The 19,672-nt window shown below is 38.5% G+C and overlaps 2 protein-coding genes across 2 annotated transcripts in view; one reads left to right on the top strand and one right to left on the bottom strand.

Annotated features, from left to right (window-relative positions):
- LOC126285444 (cell cycle checkpoint protein RAD1-like) overlaps positions 1-14,857 on the top strand; it is a 41,966-nt gene extending 27,109 nt beyond the window's left edge. The window contains exons 6-8 of the mRNA XM_049984830.1: positions 8,719-8,860; positions 13,205-13,258; positions 13,488-14,857. Of these exons, the coding sequence (XP_049840787.1) occupies positions 8,719-8,860; positions 13,205-13,237 (175 nt within the window). The 3' untranslated portion in view covers positions 13,238-13,258; positions 13,488-14,857. The remainder of the gene's footprint in view (positions 1-8,718; positions 8,861-13,204; positions 13,259-13,487) is intronic.
- A 429-nt stretch (positions 14,858-15,286) lies between these two features.
- Positions 15,287-19,672, bottom strand: part of LOC126285445 (low-density lipoprotein receptor-like) — a 68,767-nt gene continuing 64,381 nt past the window's right edge. Inside the window, exon 6 of the mRNA XM_049984832.1 lies at positions 15,287-15,608. Within this exon, the coding sequence (XP_049840789.1) occupies positions 15,459-15,608 (150 nt within the window). The 3' untranslated portion in view covers positions 15,287-15,458. The remainder of the gene's footprint in view (positions 15,609-19,672) is intronic.

The raw sequence follows: 19,672 nt of genomic DNA, 5'->3' as shown, positions 1-19,672 counted from the left end.
TTTGACAGAGTATGTATTGTATTATCATAAGGACAACAATGTAAGATGGTACCTGCCCTCTCTTACTCCAGCCTGAGCTTTTAGACTGCCGATTTTAGTGTGTCATGGAGATGCTGGCACATCCTGTCATTGATTCGTGATCTGCCAGCCACGTGTGTCTGCTATTTTGTTTTGGATTCTTCTCTTTGATCAATATTTCGCTGCTTTTAACTACACTCACCTGTATGTATATAGTATGGATTCTGCAGACTATAATACCTAGCATCATCATTGGCATCAATGGCCCAAACTGACTAGACACTGTCCAAATAATATCTGATCAGGCTTCAAGCAGGTCTATAGCAACAGCATGAGTCTTAAATCTTATGATACTCCCATTGTGCCGTTTAAAACAGCGAAAGATGATGTACTGTAAGCAGGGGTAAGCAACAAAGATTATACTAAGTAAAACACTGTTATTATGTCTAAAGTGACATGGTTTTCAGCTGGATAACAAACTAAAATGGACTCTACACTTCAACTAATCAAGAAGATCAGTTTTGCTTGTAGGAGTTTTATTATTGCTTAACAACAGTCCAGACAGTAGAAGAAAGTGCTAACTGTTAGTTTAACAGTTGTGAAGAGGATAGGTTGCTGTTCATCTTAAACGAAAAGACTGATAGGACACAGTCACATAAGCAGTCACATATATCATATGTCTGAAACTGAATTCCTTGTTGTGCAACATCTGAAAGAGCATTGCAGACACCATCTGCATAAGTTATCCAATCTGCTGACATCCTACAGCTGCCTGTGGGCACCACTATCCAACCCCTATCCTATCCACTGTGTTCCCCCTCGTCAATCCCTCATAGTACCCAGACCCTGTCTAGCTGACCATTTCAACTTGCAGATCCCCCAAAACTCCCTACAAACACTCCACTAAATCCAGAGTCAAAACGTTCCCAGAACAATGTTAACATTTCCACCACAATCCTCAGTCCCATAGACGTTTCAGCCCTATCCAAGGCCTCACATTCAGCTCTATTCCCAAATTTCACCATGTTGGACTTGTCAGAGACCTACTCTCTTATTTGTGGTCCCTGCAATGGAAACACTTCTTTGCTACCAATCCCTCCAACCAAAGTGAACCTAATTCCAACGTTGAACCTTGCCTCTCCCAGTTCATACAAAAATCCCATCATGATCTTCTCCCCTCCGCCTCCAGTCTGACCATCACTTCAACTGGCAGCCCACACACAATGAAAATATCTTAGACTTCATAGCTACAAACAAGCGAGACCTTATCGACAGCGATGGTATAGAGACGACGAGGATTAGTGATAATGATGTCATCATAGCGACTATGGTTAAAAAAGTTAGTAAATCACTGAAGGACAGCAGGCAGATTCCATATTTCTAGATTTTCTAAAAGCTTTTGACAAGATCCCTCACTACAAACTGTTAAAGAAGGTAGGAGTATACGGAGTAGCTTCCCAGATATGCTAGTGTCTTGAAGACTTCTTAAGAAATAGAAGCCAGCTGCTGTGGCCGAGTGGTTCTAGGCGCTTCAGTCCAGAACCGCGCTGCTGCTACAGTTGCAGGTTCGAATCCTGCCTCAGGCATGGATGTGTGTGCTGTCCTTAGGTTAGTTAGGTTTAAGTAGTTCTAAGTCTAGGGGACTGATGACCTCATATGTTAAGTCCCATAGTTCATAGTACCATTTGAACCAAGAAATAGAACCTAGAATGTTGTCTTTGATGGCAAATGACAAGGGTGTCATCAGGAGCACCCTAGGTAAGTGTGATAGGAGTGCTATTGTTTTCAATATACCTATATAATATGGCAGACAGGGTGGGCAGCAATCAGTAGTTGTTTGTTGATGATCCTTTGATGCTCAGGAAGGTGTCAAAGTTGAGTGACTGTAAGAGGATAAAATATTACTTGGACAAAATTTCTAGTTTGTATGGTGAAACTGTATAAAAATGTAAGTTAATGCAGATGAACAAGAAAAACAAACCCATAATGTCCGGATACAGCATTGGTAGTGTCCTGCTTGAAACAATCACATTGTAACATTGCAAACTGATATGAGCATGTGAGCATAGGGAAGGTGACGGGTCGACTTCGGTTTATTGGGAGAATTTTGAGAAAGTGCGATCCATCTGTAAAGTAGACCACATACAGGATACTGCTGCAGCTGTCTCTTGAGTACTGCTAGAGTGCTTGGGTTCCACACCAGGTTAGAGCAAAGGAAAACATCGAAGTTTTTTAGAGGTGAGCTGCTACATTTGTTAGTAGTAGGTTTGAACAACACATGAGCATTGTAGAGATGCTTCGGGAACTCAGATGGGAATTCCTGAAGGTAAGGCGATGGTCATTTTGATGAACACTTGAAAAAAGTTAGAGAACTGAAGTTTGAAGCTGAGTGTAGAATGATTTTGATACTGCCAACATACATTTTACATGAGGACCATGACAATAAAAAATGAGAAATTAGGGCCCATATGGAGGCAGATATACATTTGTTTTTCCCTTGCTCTATTTGCAAGTGGAACAGGAAAGGAAATGACTAGTAGTGGTGCAGGGTACCCTCTACCATGCACCTTACAGTGACGTACGGTGTATGTATATAGATGTAGACTGGAACAACTGAACCACATCTGTTAGTGCTTTGATTATCTCTCGTCAAACCGTGAAATGAGGGACATCCTACCTGAGATCCCCCCTAAAGTGGCGTCCCGTCACCCACCCAACCTCTGCAGTATCCTAGTCCATCCCTGTGCCACTACCAGTCCTATCCCCTTGCCCCAGAGATGGTTCAAATGGTTCTGAGCAGTATGGGACTTAACTGCTGAGGTCATCAGCCCCCTAGAACTTGTAACTACTTAAACCTAACTAACCTAAGGACATCACACTCATCCATGCCCGAGGCAGGGTTCGAACCTGCGACTGTAGCGGTCACGCGGTTCCAGATTGTAGCGCCTAGAACTGCTCGGCCACCCCTTCCGGCACCACAGAGATTACATTCCTGTCAAAGAACCAGGTGCAAGACCTGCCCAATCTACCCATCCAGCACATTCTATTCCAGTCCTGTCACAGAATTATTCTGTCCCATCAGAGGTCCAGCCAGCTGTGCAAGCAGCCATGTCATATACCAGCTCTGCTGCAGTCGTGCACAGCTTTTTATATTGGTATGAGTACCATCCAGCTATCCACCTGAATGAATGGCCACTATCAAACTGTGGCCAAGAGCAAAGTGGACCACCTTGTGGCACAACAGGCAGCTGTACATAACATGCTTGATTTCAGTGGCTGCTTCACAACACAAGCTCTGTGGCTCCTCCCTCCACCACCAGCTTTACTGAACTGTCCAGGTGGGAGTTACCCTAACAACACATTCTCTGCTCCCGAAATTATTCCTTTGTTAATCTGTGATAACCTACTGTCCACACATTCTCCACCCAACAGTTTACATTCCTTCTTGCCCTATCGTCTCTCATCACATTCATTGTGTGCCTCTCTGCCAATTCCGCCACCAGCCTTTTCCCCTCCATGCGCCCCTCCTTTTCTGCTCTTAATTTCGTCTACTGCCTCTTCAGCAGCTTTCTGATGCTGCAGCGTTGTCCTGCCGCCTTCTAGTCCCACCTTACTCCACCAGACAATGCTTTTCTCTCCCCCACCTGTACCCAGCTACTGTTCTCCCTTTACTGCCTCACTCCCAATGGCTACTTTCATTCAACAGAACAGTCAAAGATAGTGGTCATGTTTGTGTGTAAGGTGTGCCTGCTTGTGTGAATGTGTGTGTTTTCTTCTTTTCTGAAGAAGGCTATCGCTGAAAGTTCAGTGTGTAACAGCTTTTTGTTGAACATGTCTGCAACTCATTGTGCCGTCTTTACAGTGAGTAGCAATCAATTCTTTTTCATAATTATTAATATTTCGACCTGGACTTTCCATTGTTTTAACTCTCAGTTCAGTAAGTATTAGACTTCACATTATCTGCTGTGTTTTTGTATGCACCACTTGCTGGCAAAAAGTAGTTGCGTATGTACAGCTAGAAATTAATCTTTCAGAATACACGCTTGTAGGTTAGCACTTTTTCCCCACCAATGCCTTAAATGGTCCCATGCATTTGTGTGTAACAACTATTACTATTTGAACAGTGGGAAGTCCAGGATGGAATAACAACAGTATTGTGAAAAGGATGGATTGCTACTCACCACCGTGTCGCTGGGTACAGTCGTGTGTGTCAGTTGCGTTTGTGTGTAAATGTACGCCGTGTCCCTGGTGCTTTCTACTTTGGAAGAAGGAGGCCTTTTGGCCAAAAGCTTAAATGTATATTTCTCTAGATTTCAGTTTTCTGAGGGTTTCCTAAATCCAAATGCTAGTATTATTCTTTTGAAAAGCATGCAGCCGACTTCCTTCTCCATCCTTTCTTAATTCCAGTTGGTGCTCAATCTCTAATGACCTCATCATTGAAAGGACATTAAACCCTATTCTTTTATCCTTCCAGATCTCTCCATGCCTCACCTTCCATTAGGTTGTTTTCTTGGTCTTTTCTTGTATCTTATAATCCATCTAAGAACTTCCTTGGTCCATCTGCCATCCATTCACCTGGTTTTGTGTCTTCCACGTCCATTTAATTTGCCTTATAGTACTTATCATATCTTCCACCGCAGTTTGTTCCCTAATTCATTTATTTGCTTCCTGTTGCCTTTAGCAGCCCCCATCAAGTCTCTTGATTGATTGCTTAGAAAATCCCTAGTCTTTGAATGTACCCTCCTCCACCACACACACACACACACACACACACACACACACACACACACACACACACACACACACACACACGTGCGCTCACGCTTTAAGTCCGTGCCTTGCGAACATAACTCAAAAATGGTAATGCACACTGATTATAAACCTTACTTTTGAGGCTTTTTGGAATTTTGTTTTGAAAACTCTGTTTAGTTTACCAAAATCACTCCAGCCCACTTTTATCCATCTGTTGTTCGCAGTGTTGTCTTAAATTGCCCAAAATAAAAAAAAAAATGTTAACAACTTGGTTCTATGACTTTATTGTTTATATGTATTACTATATTTTTAGTGTGTTGATTATATCTTATTTCAATCTTGTTATAATTCACCTTCAGCCTTACTTTGAAACTTGTGCTATTATGTTCCTTCATTCAATCTTGAAGTTTATGTGCCTTAAAGGTAAACAGAACAATCCTATCTGAAATATGTAGATGGTTCAGTATCTTTAATTACCATGTGGTGCTTCTTCATTTTCCCAGTTTAGGCTGTAAACGCCCTCTAGGACTGCTGAGAATAGTACTGGTGATTCAGAATCTCCTTGTCTGATTCTTCTTTCAATTATGAATTTCCTACTATCCTGATGAATTCTAATGGAAGCCTTAGCACTGCTGTAAACTGTCTTCAATATACTAACATAGGTTGAGTCACTGCCTTGTTCCTCAACTGCCACTGCATTTTGACCCTTATTAGTTCTCTCATTAAGGCCACCATTCCCATATGGAACTAACATATTTAAACTAGTCAGGGTTGTTTTTCACAATTTTAACTCGTACTGAAACTGCCCCTGTCAACATCCATTACATGAAGAATTCATTGATTCAGAATATTTTACATGTAAAAGTATATCTCATTAAATTCATTCAAAATGTTGCATATTGTCAGTCCCTATTCCATATTTAATCTTTTTCTGGTGAAATACTATTTATTCTTTGAAAGTCCCTATTCCATATTTAATCTTTTTCTGGTGAAATACTATTTATTCTTTGAAAGTTAAATGTAGATAACAACACATCTAGGAGAGACCTGTTCAAAAATCTTTTGATGCTTTTACTCATAGCCTTTGAAATTTACTCATTAATGAAAATCAATAAAACAAGTGAAAACAACAATGGTTTATCGTATCTGATCAGAGACAGAGCCACCTGTGAAAACAGCTTAGTGACATACCAATTTCCCTGCAACTAATGCATGGCTTTTTGTGCAGAAACAACCACTGGTTAATTGTCCAATCTTATGAATGCTGCTGAGCACACTGTGATAAACTCCAAAATATGTTTCAGAAACAATACCACATGGAGACTCTCACCCAACACATGATTCTCTGAACTGGGTAGCTAACAATATCTCCTCCAACACATCCTTCAGTTCCACAGTCCTCCTGCTGGCCTTGCTTCTTTTCCAAAGGTATTTTATTGTGTTACAATGACTGCAGCTGTATGGAATTGATGGTTTAGCAAAGGATAGTTTGCATCACATTTAACAAAAAGTATATATAAGTTATGGTAAATAATTCAGCTGGTGGAAGCAGGAGAGAGTTTTTAGGCTGCTGAAGTGAAATAGTTAATGATGTTCTGCAAGGTTCACACATGGCTCCCTGGAATACAAGCCCCTATTCAGTTACCCTTATTTAGGCTTTACATAGCTTCTGTAAATTAATTAAGTAAATGCTGGGATGGTTGGTTAAAGAAGTCACTGCCCCCCCTCTCAAACACTCACCAAATTTTAGAAACATTGAGTCGTCGATAGGCATACATAAACAGGGGGTGGGGGGGAGAACCATGCTAGCTTTCAGAATAAGTCTAGCAAGTTTTCTCTCTCTTTCATGTGTGCCTTTTAATGACTCAGCAGTTCTGCTTGTCAGTGAGTGGTCTCATGTATTCCTAAATTATTCACATTCTATCAGAATAGTCTTTTTTATGTCCTCTCCTATCTGTGCCACAATATGGCTTAGTGATGGGCAGAATGAGTACTTTCTACTTCCAGTAATTTATTTGAGAAATACTATTGCGGTTTTCGAGTTGCAACTGATAACATACTTGATGAGGTGCTGCTGTGATGTTGTTTGTCAGTGTGTCCAGCTGTTTAAAGAGGCTCTAAAGTGGGCACCACATATTATCCTCAATCCTGATGAAGGAGGTCTCTACAATGAATGTTTCCTTCCGTAATTAAACGTTACCTATAAAATGGTATAAGACATTAGCAAGTGAAGGTTGGGAAAGAAATTGATCTTGACATTTTCAGTTCCAAAGGCCTCCTATTATCTATAAAGCAAAAGTTGCAGAGCTCAATCATTTAAGAAGAGATATTCAACATGTGACTCTCAGTTTAATATTAAAACCTAAGAATTTAGGATATTATGTTTCATTTGTATTTTGTTATAATGAATTGTCTATGGAGCATGTTACAGAACCCTAACAGTATTTGTGAGTAAATAGGTGTGTCAGTTCACTATTTGACAAAACAAAAAATCAAACACAGGAATGTTGCATATACAATTAAAAAGTAAAATTAATCTTGAACTTCCAAATTTTCATAAATCAAATCCCACAAAGACAACGAATACATATTGGGGGAAGAAAACATTATTCCAAACACTGGATATGAAGATACATGTTGTATGAGAGTCAGATGTTACTGTTTCATAGGCTTTTAAAGTAGAAGCTTGTCTTCTATGACAGCTTCTATTAGTTTGTTTACAGAACAGAATTTTCAGCCTCTGTTGTCTGGTATTAAATTGTCGTTGTAATTAGACTCTGTGTGACAGTTTTGTGATTTCTTTAAAGCTTTTGTTATATTTAAAGTCAGCACATATTGAAAGCCATATTCCACACATGGTGATCATATGTTTTCATTCCTCATTTCCTCCCCTTGGAGAAGAGGGCAGGCTGTTTGAGGGCATATATGAAGTGCTCTCTGCAACCATTGGGTTTATGGTAATTGTGTGTTTTTCTTTAGTATTTTCATATACCAAAGGGGTTAGGAGGAACTTTATCTCTCAATTGGGAATGTATTTCAAGGGGATTACTGGGGACATTTTTGGTGTATTTACTTTACTGCCAATGGAAACTACCCTAATCCCTGTTTGGATCAGAATATTTATTAACCAATGCAGTGTCTCAAGGTTATGCTTACTAGGTAGTAACTAGAGGTTCCAGGTTCGATTCTCAATTACTCCCTCTGATTTTTCTGGGATCAGAAGGTTTCAAACCGAGTCTAAAGTACTTTTTGAGGCCAAGTGAGAAGCTGCTGGATTGACTAAGTAACAAAAATTAGTAGTATTCTGAAGGCTGTCAAATTGAAAGACTGTCTCACTGGCTGTACCACACAACATTTATTCATCACCGTCATCTAATGCTCAACTTTTGTTGTATGAAAGCAGGAGAAATACTGATGTATATTTAGTAGTGACAGTAATACATAGTGCATGAAAATATGCATTCAAGTTGCTGGAGCACTGAATGTGATTACTGAAACTAGTTCTACGCTAATATCTTATTTAAAACACAGATAGTTGTAAGTTAATAAAACCTTGAAAGACTGTTTCAGGCTCTCGGTTTCTGTGTGCACTTCACGAATATGCACAAGCATAGTGAATTTATGTATGACATCTTAAATTCAGGAATTGTATGTTTTTGGTTTTGGTTGCTAATGCCATTATTAATTAGAATACAACAGAACTGACAAGATTTGGAAATATGCAATTTGTTTCATCTCTTGTCTAGTGACAGTTGTTCTGCAGTTACCATGGTTTTCCCCTACATGGCGTAACTCAGTAACCAGGATAACCTTTTTTTATGACACAGTTTCAGTTTCAGCCTTTGTCCCTGTTTAGTCAAACTGTCAATGTTGAAATATTATCAGAAACAGAAGCCTTTAATTTCAGTAACATGATTATCAAAGCACAAATACTGTTTTTAATTGCAGGTACAGGTATTCTTTCATCAAGTCTCTGCTGAAACCATTGACTGTCTCCCGTAAAGTCTCGGTTCGAATAGATGATCGTGGGCTCCTCTGTTTGCAGTATATGGTTCCTGCAGACAAATATACTTGTTTCATTGAGTACTTCGTAAGTACAAATTTATTGTTAGAAAAACTAATAAATGAAATGGTTAAATTAAAATGATCTAAATTCTTCTGTCATTATTATTTTTTATTGAAATTAGTACAAAAGTTTCCCACTATATTATTTTACAACAGTCGTGTAATAATTATGAAAACATTTCCTTATCATTTGCCTTACAAGAGTGACTGCACAGTTTGTATAGTTTTAAATTAATTGGCCTGTTACTGTTAGTTGTAGGTTCCATTTGCAAATCCATAATCTTTGTTGCTTTTTCCTTAAACAATTTTTAGCACAGTGTAATAATTGTTAGTGCCATCGCAGTAGGAAACAGAATAGGAAGCAAGTAGTTGCTTGTTACTTTACCATCAGTTCAGTGAACTTGATGTGCATGCGTGTTACAAAAATCTTTTGAGAACGGAAAACTAAGAAAAGCAGTTGGCGATAAAGAGTCCAATCACACTGTAAAAGATAATCAGTTTTTATGGTGGAAAATTTCTTGCTACTGAGTGAGAGGAAGGTGATAAAAAGTCATGAAAAGTGGAAGAGAATAAGACAGAGAGAGATTAAATCATTTTAGATGTAGTGGACCTGTGAAAAATAGAAGAGTCAAAACACGATATGTGAGATCCAAATCCCTTAGGAGTTACTGTAGGTATCAAATAGAGATCTGAAGGGTTAGAAAAGACAAACTAACATAAGGATTGTAAGCAGAACAAAACATGGTTGTGCATAAACTTACCGAAATGATTGTGGTGGTGGTTAAACAAAGGATAAGAATTCAAAGTCTAATGGAGTAAAAGGCTCTATTTATCCGTTGCCCCCAGTATTGAGAACAAGGAGTAATTTGGTAGAGTCTACCATGATGCCAGGAATGTAGAACAGTATCTATACCAGTTTATGTATTATATAACATCTCTTACAGTTGTCCAGTCTTCATGGGTGGAAATTTTTTGTTCCCATCACTTATGTAGTCTCACTGTAGACCAGATCTTATTTATTGTTCATATATCTCCCATTTCTCTTTTATTACTTATTATTGATCTCCAGTATTTTTCCCCCTTAATGATTGTGTTCTGTCATCTCATTACTCTTCTGTTCTTATTGTTCTTGCACCACTTCCCTTACTGCTTGTATGCTCCCCCATGTAACTTCCTTCTACCAGTCTATCTTTCTTTAGGTACATAACTGTACCTTTTTGGAATTTGAATCTCGTGTTTCACTCCATTATTAATTTCCGTTCAGACATTATTTAGTCTCTTTTTCTTTATCAAGGTAACAGATCGTGTCGCATTTTAGTTTTGATACCCATCCAAACATTATTTCCTTTTGTTATGTATCCTGTATCTTGTAGATGAAAGTAATCTGTTTGCATAGTCTAGAGAGAAGAGAGAGCGGGTAGATGGAAAGAGTACATTGAAAGCCTCTGTGAGGGGGAAGACCTGTCCGCTGTGATTGAAGAAGAAGAAGAAGAAGAAGAAGAAGAAGCGGAAGTCGATAGGGAAGAGACAAGGGATCTAGTATTAGATTCAGAATTTGAGAGAGCATTGGGAGATTTAAGATTAAATAAGACAGAAGGGATGGATAACATTCCATCAGAATCCCTAAAATCTCTGGGGGAATGTGCGAGTCTGTCAGTACACCATCCGACTTTTGGAAAAATATCATCCACACAATTCTGAAGACTGAAAGAGTTGACAAGTGCAAGAATTATCATACAATCTGCTTAACAGCTCATACATCCGAGTTGCTGACAAGAATAGTATAAAGAAAAATGGAAAAGAAAACTGAGCATGTGTTTGATGACAATCAGTTTGGCTTTATGGAAAGTATAGACACCAGAGGGTTAGTTCTAACATTACTGTTAATAATGGAAGCAAGAGTAAAGAAAAATAAAGACACGTTCATAGGATGTATCAGTGCCGAATGGAGCAAGGTGTTTGAAATTTTGAGCAAAATCGGGGTAAGCTATAGGGAGAGATGGGTAATATAAAAAATATACAAGCGCCAGAAGGGAATAATAAGAGTGGAAGATCAAGAACGAAGTACTTGGATGAAAAAGGGTGTAAGACAGGGATATAGTCTTTCGCCCTTACTGTTCAATCTGCACATCAAAGAAGCAGTAATGAAAATAAAAAGAAAGGTTCAAGAGCAGAATTAAAATTCAGGGTGAAAGGATATCAATGAAAATATTCACTGATGACATTGCTATGCTCAGTGAAAGTGAAGAAGAATTACAAGATCTGCTGAATGGAATGAACAGTCTCCTGAGCACAGAATATGGATTGAGAGTTAATTGAAGAAAGATGAGAGTAATGGGAACAGCAAAAAACTTGATATAAAAGCAGACTAACACTGGAAAAAAGGGCATTCCTGGCCAAGAGGAATCTACTAGTATCAAAGATAGGCCTTAATCTGAGGAAGAAATTTCTGAGAATGTACATTTGGAACACAACATTGTATGGTGGTGAAACGTGGACTGTGGGAAAACCTGAACAGAAGAGAATTGAAGGATTTGAGATATGGTGCTTCAGATGAATGTTGAAAATTAGGTGGATTGATAAGGTAAGTAATGAAGAGGTTCTATGCAGAACCAGAGAGGAAAGGAATAAATGGAAAACACTGAAAACAAGAAGATACAGCTTATTACATCATCTGTTAATATATCAGGGAATACCGTCCATGGTGCTAGAGGGAGCTGTAGAGTGTAAAAACTGTAGATGAAGACAGAGATTCCAATACATCCTGCAAATAATTGAGGACGTAGATTGCAAGTGCTACTCTGAGTTGGAGAGGTTGGCACAGGAGAGGAATTCATGGCATACTGCATCAAACCAGTCAAAGACTGATGACTAAAAAAAAAGTTAAGGTTTTTCCATTTATTACAGCAATGACACAGTTAAGGCAAAACGTAAGTACCAGTTGATTCAAAAAGAAAGATCAGATCTCGATTGCCTAGTACAGACAAACTATAAAAGATAGAAACACAGTGCTCATGTTACTGGATAGAAGAAGGTTCGAAGTTTTGACATGGCTGTGCTCTTGTTTGTTTTTACTAACATGGCAACTATCCCACAAGAGAAATCATTGTATTTGTTGGAGTTTTGCACAAAGTCAGTCCATTGTTCAACTGCAGCGTGCTTTCTGCCATTGAGTCAGCAAAAAGCTGCCTCTGCACAAGCGTATATATGACTGGCATATAAAGTTCTGTATGCTAAAGGAAGAGGACTGGTCAGCCATGCATGTAAGTTGAAAATGTTCATCGTATCCGAGATGTGTTCACATGGAGCCCCTCAGAAAGGGAAGGCTAGGAACGTCAACTTCACGAAGATTCCAATGATTTCATTTTAATGGATGACAGTGGCCCACCTCACTGTCACCTTGAAGTGCTGCATTATTTTATCAACACCATCACACAACATTAGATTGAAAGAGGTGGACAACAAGATCTTTTTTATTGCATTTGGCAATGTTACATTTTTCTGTACATATTTTATATGTGAATGTTCTACTCACTGTAACATGTAACTTGGTGATGCTTCTGACATGAATAAATAAAATAAATAAATTACTTTTGACACCCCCCCCCCCCCCCCCCAAGTCACCAGACCTGATGCCTTGCAATTTGTGTGTGTGTGTGTGTGTGTGTGTGTGTGTGTGTGTGTGTGTACATAAGACAGAGTGTTTGTCCCACCTATGGCAGCTACTCTTCAAGAGCTGAGAAATTGAATTTTCGGTAAACAGGGACCTGATGATTTGTGCTTGTATGAAATGGTCTGCCATTTTGAAGTTTCTCAAGCAATGCATGGTGCTCATGTTGAGTGTACGATATAGTGCGTGTGTGAAAATAAAACTTCGAAATTTCTTCTATCCAGTGACATGTGCAATGTGTTTCTATTTTTCGTATTTTGCCATTAAACAGTTGAAATCTGTTCTTTCTTTTTGAATCACCCAGTCTATTCAGATATTTCTCGTGCATTGTTGACATTCTTTGTTGTTGCCTGAAATTGGTATTGTCTCATAATTTATTCTACTTTCCCACCTTGCTTCTTTTTACGTTGTCTAGAATCCAGACTGTACTACACCACACCGCCCTTCATACCAAGCCCCCTCCCTCTAACTCTCCTTCTTCTCCTACCTCCCTCTGCCCCCCCCCCCCCCACTCTCTCTCTCTCTCTCTCTCTCTCTCTCTCTCTCTCTCTCTCTCTCTCTCTCTCTCTCTCTCTGTGTGTGTGTGTGTGTGTGTGTGTGTGTGTGTGTGTGTGTGTGTGTGTGTGTGTCAGTTAAAATAGTGTGTTGCAAGTTAAAATATATTTTGTTTAGTTGACAGCTGATTTATTTATTTTACAGTGTACACCTATTGCAGAAGCTGATGATGACTGAATAATTTCCAACTGATTACAAGTAAGCATTGAACAGAGATTATTATTCTAAGTGACACCTGCCTATGCTGGCAACTGGATGCCTTGTAATTAATTGTAACATGTTAAATTGGTCCATATGTGACCACCATTCATGTGAACAAAATGAAACATGAAGTGGCCATTTTGTGAGACAGTTTTGTCTAGGCTGGATTTGTAAAGCAAATATGTTTATATAGTTTATCAAAACTCTTTTTTTTTTTTTCCTTCAGGTGGCTCAACACATCTGACGAAGCATTTCCAGCAACATTTATTGGAACTAACAGTGCAAGCTACAAAGGACTTATGAGGTGAAGGAGTGTGGAGAGACTGGGTTGGGGGCGGGTGGAGCATATCTCAAAAACTGTGGTTGATATGTTCTATGTGCTACACAGAGACTGTAATGATACACTAATGTTTGCTAAAACTGTTACATAAATGGCGAAACTGGAGGTGCCAGTGAAGAAAATACCACAGAAAATGTGACTTCTGAATATATGTAAAATGGATTAAAATTCTTTAAAGAGCAGACAGCAAAGCTCTCACCACATCATTACCGAACACTGTGGAAGGGGCTGCTAATTTTTACATAAAGATGAGTAGACTGTGAAGGATACTGCTGGACAGCATTAGAAAAGATAGTGAAGTTGATTTTTTAATGCCACATAGATATCATCTATATCAAAAGAAAACTAAAATCTGTATCTTTGATTAAAGCATTGTCCTCTGAATAATTGTAACATGCTATGCACAATGGACAGCACTTCTGTGTATACTGTTGCAGAATGCAAGTAGGCATAAAAAATTGGCATACAGAGACAACTAAGACTCAGATTTATACCCACCATATAGTAAAGATTTGCTGGCTTAACAAAAAAAAAAAAAAAAAAAAATCCAGAAGTTTCTGTGAACTGAGGTACCATTTGAGTGCTACTTTGGTGCATTGCAGAGATGAAGTTAGTTTCATTTGAAAATTGCAGTTAATGTGTGATTTTTGGTAGTAGTTCAAGGACTTTAATTAAAGGGTGAACAGGAAAAATAAATTCATGCACCCTTCACTGTAGATGGATCAATCTTCAAGAAGTGCAACTGCAAGTAGTTAATGACTCTTCCTAAGGACAACAGACAGACACAAAAATAGATACACTTTTAGCAGCTGCTAAAAGAACATTTTACAGTTACCTTAGAATTTTCTTCTACTTATTATTCTACTACAGTGTTGGTCATAATTTGTGAATGTTAAACTAGGAAAAAATAACAACTTTAGATGCTGAAGAAGAGAAAGTTGTGCTGTGCCGGTTGTGCAATAAAATTATCGGAGGATAGACTACCTAATATAGCATTCTTTTGAGAAATGGATGGAATATAACCAAGAGGAAGGTTCAGAAGCAGATGGTGGCACAGCATCTAAGATGATCAAGCAAGAATGAATATCACCAGCAAATGGACAGTCAGTGCATTAGACAGAAAATAAATGATTGAGGCATATGATCAGTAAGACACCTTTCATATAAAAGATGACAATAAACAGCATTAAATGAAGTCACTGTGTAGGAAATTTTTCAAAAGAAGGTGTTGTTATAGTCGGGGGGGGGGGGGGGGGGGATGAAGTTTTTCTAGACTATGATTACTTCCATATTACTGAAACATAAATCAAGTAGAACTGTTCTAGAATATAATGAAAGAAATAACAGCAACAAGTAACATCTCCATTATATTACATCCTTTGAAGGAACTAAAATGATTCTAAATAAATGTATTCTCCATAGAAAACTGTGTTGAAAAGTGTATACTGAAACGAAATGTAAGATGGTATTTGGGGTGATCAATTAGAAAGATTATTGATAAGTAACAAATTGGAGTTACCACCTTAGACATTCAATATGTACGCTAGTAATTCACCAAGTGTCAGTAATGTATTGCAGTGGAGTGTACCTGCAGTTCTACTCTACTATGAGCAGTAAAGTTCTTACTTATTTCTGCCTGCACACAAGCATAACTCTTTGGGCAGTTGCTTCAGTGACCAATACTGTTAAAACTTATTACTCTGTTTATTGTGTGCATTGTTTGATGTAACTGTTAAGTATTTATATTTTATATATTGAAATAAATCCCAAAAATAATGAGCTACTGTTCAAAATATGTGTAGTATTTCAGTAGACCATCTCTTGAGCACAAACCATGCTACTTTCTGTACAACCAGCTTACAAATTAGCCGCAAATAACAGTGGCTGTATTACACGCTGAAGTGTGAAATGCTCTCGGCAGTTGTAATAATTCTCATCTTCTCCGTCTTCACAGTCTGCTTGGCCATCACATAACCATGCTTGTGGTACACAGCGTTTGTTGTGACACTGGAAACATAAATGAAATGAGTTCAGTCCAGTTATGTACAGCACATAATTACCACCAGTTGAAAAGGTAATTGGTATGATTGTCTCTTATGAATGAAATCAACACTGTGGCTATAAAACTCTGTAGCTGTGGCCATTTAAATTTCAAGAGAAAGGCATCAGATTGTGTATGCAACAGTACTGTGTGAGCATTTTCCATAGCAAATCGTAAAGGATATGCCAAAGGAAAATATGTAAAGATGCTACAGAAAAACTTCAAATAATTCATTTTGGTTATGATAATGAAGCAGGAGGTTGTAAACATTTTAAGTGATACAGGAAATTCAATGGTTTTGGAGAGTTTGTCTAGGGCAACCCATAGCTAGATTACTGTACAAGCAAGAATGTTGAGTGATGCATAATAGTAAGAGAGAGTAGGCCATGTGATGTGCTACCCAACAGAGCCATTCTGCCATCTGTCAGTGAGGTGCACATTGAACACTTGAACTTCATGTTAGTGCATATATAGTGACAACTTTTTTACCCTTTCGTTGTTCATTATGGCCGACATAAAGAAAACACAAAATATTACTTTAACAAGTGATAGTAAAAGTACTGGAAGCATAAACAGTGGCCCCTTGGCCCCTAGTAGTGCATACCCTATTGATGTCAGTTGGCAGAGGAGAAAATAGGTGGTGGTGGTTTGGGAAGACACAGACAGCGCACTACTGACAACAGAAAGTATTCTTTCATCTCTACATTTTGCCTTGTTCACACCACTGTAGCTCAAGCAATACCAGCAGTTAGAGTTGAAGTTAAGTTTAAAAAATAGTTGCGATTCTACACATTTATTGTTGTACTTCAAAAAATTATTTAAGAGTTCTGTGGCATCCCTAGATTTGTCATATATCTCATCAATGAAAAATCTACAGAACTGAAGCTTTGCTCACTTTGAGCTACACTTAGGGATTGGGATTTGTCCCATTTGAGAGCCTCATTGCAAATAGGCAATTTTGCCTAATGTCATAAAAGTTTATTGACAGAAAACAAATAATGTTATGCTCTCTTTAGTGGACATGTGAATCACGGTGTACTGGTAGTGTTAGCAATGCTTTCTGGTAGCTTTTGATAGTCAAGTTGCTTTAAACTACCGTGTTTTCTGTTAATGTACCAGGAAACAAGTGGAACATCTAGTTTGGCATAATATGTAAGTTAATATTAGCAGAACTACATTGAGGGTAAGTCAATTATTATCCGCAAAGTAGTTATAAAATTTTATTGCAATCAAATAGGAAACTTACAAGAACATCATTTTTCGACATAGCCTCCTTGCATTTCAATGCACTGGGTCCATCATTGTACAAGCTTCCTGATGCCCTCAAAAAAGAAGGTTCTCAGTTGAGCTGCGAGCCAGGAATGAACAGCTTCTTCACTGCTTCGTCCAAGGCAAATCGACAGCCCCTTAATGCCTGTTTGAGTGGACCAAACAAGTAAGAAGGGGCAAGATCAGGACTATATGGAGGATTATCCAGTACTTCAGATTTGAGTTTCTGGAATGTTTCAGCAGTGTGGGCAGCAGTATGTGGACGGGCATCGTTTTGCAACAACACAACATCTTTTGACAGCAATCCTTGGCATTTACTTCAAATTGCAGGGTTTAGCCTGGCAGTAAGCATCTCACTGTTACGTACACTGTTTATTGTTGTTCCCCTTTCCCCATAATGTTCCAGTACTGGACCTGTGCGTCCTAAAAAAACTGTAAGCATCAGTTTTCCTGCGTACGATTGGGTCTTGAACTTTTTCTTGCACGGCGAATTTGAATTTTTCCATTCCATACTCTGCCATTTACTCTTCGGCTCATAATGATAGATCCATGTTTCGTCACCGGTAATGATCCTGTCTAAGAAATTGTCCCCTTCGTTACCACAGCGATCCAAATGCTTTTTGCAGATGTCCAAGCACATTTGTTTATGCAACTGTGTGAGTCTTTTTGGGACCCATCTTGCACAAACTATGAAACCCAAATCTGTTGTGGATGATTTCGTAGGCAGAACCATTACTAATTTGCAAATGATGTGCCACTTCCTCAATAGTTAATCGTCTGTTTAAGAGAATCATTTCACTCGAATGCTCAATGGTTTCTTCAGTTGTGGTAAAAGGTCATCCGGCTCCATCGTGCATAACACTTGTGCGACCATTGTGGAATTTTTCAATCCATTCATAGACACTCCTTTGTGGCAAAACACTGCTCTCGTACTGCATCGAAAGCCTTTGATGAAGTTCGGCCACTGATACACCTTCCGACTACAAAAAACGGATCACTGAACATTGCTCTTCTTAGGTGGAAATGGACAGCGGAGCGTTGACGAAACTAACCTAGCAGCTTGAAAATTGCAGAGATATAACAAAAAATAAACAAAGCATGCATCATCAACATAAAAGACAGTACTACCAAAATAAACAAAAATATAACTAAATTGCAGATAATAATTGACGTGAACAAATCACAATGCTCATGCACCCATCCTCATCATGAACGTTGGTTCGGCCATTTTTAAACTGAATGCACCATTTCCGGACAGAATATTCACTCATTACATTGTTTCTGTACACTTTGCACAGTTCATGATAAATTTCTGTAAGTTATAGGTTTTTTTGCCAACAATAACCATATCACATGCGCACCTCACAACAGGTGGGATTTTCGATTGCTGTGTACATTTCAAATTCAAATATAAAAAAAACCAGATACACAGAGACATTCCCGCTGTCACGGATGAATGCCGACTGAGCTGCCAAGCACACACATACCAAAATATACGCGATCGGCGCGCACCTAGCTGCGTCAGATGGAAACGTTTCCTACTTTCTGAATAACCTTCATAAAATAACTACTGGAATGATTCCTTTGAAACAAACATGGACGATTTCTTTTCTTTTCCACATCCGCTCTGGGCTCTTTGAGCCTCTCTCTTAACCTCTTTGTCAATAAGTCATTAAGTCCTAATCTTTCTTCCTCAGCTGAAACCAGTTCTACATCTACATCATTTCTCTCCAAACCCCTGTGAAGTGTATGACAGAGCATACATCCCATTGTACCAGTTGTTAGTGCTGCTTTTCTTTCCATTCAGATATGGGATGTGGCAAGAATTATTGTTTTAATGACTGCATGCTGTAAATAATCTAACATTGCCCTCGGGTTCCCTGTGGAAACAAGTAGTATGCTCATAGAGTCATCATTTGAAGTTAGCCCTTGAAACTTCGTAAGTAGGCTTTTTTGGGATAGTTCACGTCTGTCTTCAAGGGTCTGCCATTTCAGTTTCTTCAGCATCTCTGTAACACTCTCCCAGTGGTGAAATAAAACTGTGAATATCTGTGCTGCCCTTTCCGGTATACATCCAGTATCAGTTATTGTGGAACATAGCATGAAAACTTTGCAGCTGGTGATCAAAGGTAAGTTAAACTGTAAGTTCATAAAAGTGCTATCACATTACCTATAAGTGACACATAATTAGTGTGTCCAGTAGCGAGCTGTCTGTAGAATGCTAAATACAGAGCCTTATAAATTTTGTAGGCTCTGCCACTCTTGACATGTAGATTTATTTTGAAGCATAATTTATGCAATTAATATGTAGTTATAAACAAGGTACACACAATAATTTGTAATTTTGGATTGGCAGTTGTAATTCATACATATGTGGATTAAACATCTATTTTAATTTCCTCATGTTAAAATGGCAGTCACCTTTTTGGTGACACCAAATTTCTAAAGGTTAACTAATTAGGAGGGTGACTGCCTTTCACACTTGGGCAAAATTGTAAGGGTTTTGAAAGAAACTATTTCCTTGAACCATATTTTCCACCTCATTGTCACAATTGTTAAAAGTCTGTTTTCTGTTGCATTGTTGGTTCTGTATGCTATATTGGGTCCTTGTTTCATTAGTGTATTGCATACAGAATACATAACAGACTTGGAAGAAATCTCACCAATGCTGACAAATACAACCAGTCTGGTATATACCAAGTTGCAATTGCATTCAATCTGTATATGCGAGTCAAACATGCAGGAATTTGAGAACCAGGTA

This window comes from Schistocerca gregaria, chromosome 8 (genome assembly GCF_023897955.1).
Source record: "Schistocerca gregaria isolate iqSchGreg1 chromosome 8, iqSchGreg1.2, whole genome shotgun sequence".
In the NCBI taxonomy this organism is placed as follows: Eukaryota; Metazoa; Arthropoda; class Insecta; order Orthoptera; family Acrididae; genus Schistocerca; species Schistocerca gregaria.
Note: the sequence above shows the minus strand (reverse complement) of the source record. Positions and strands in the feature narration are given on the sequence as shown.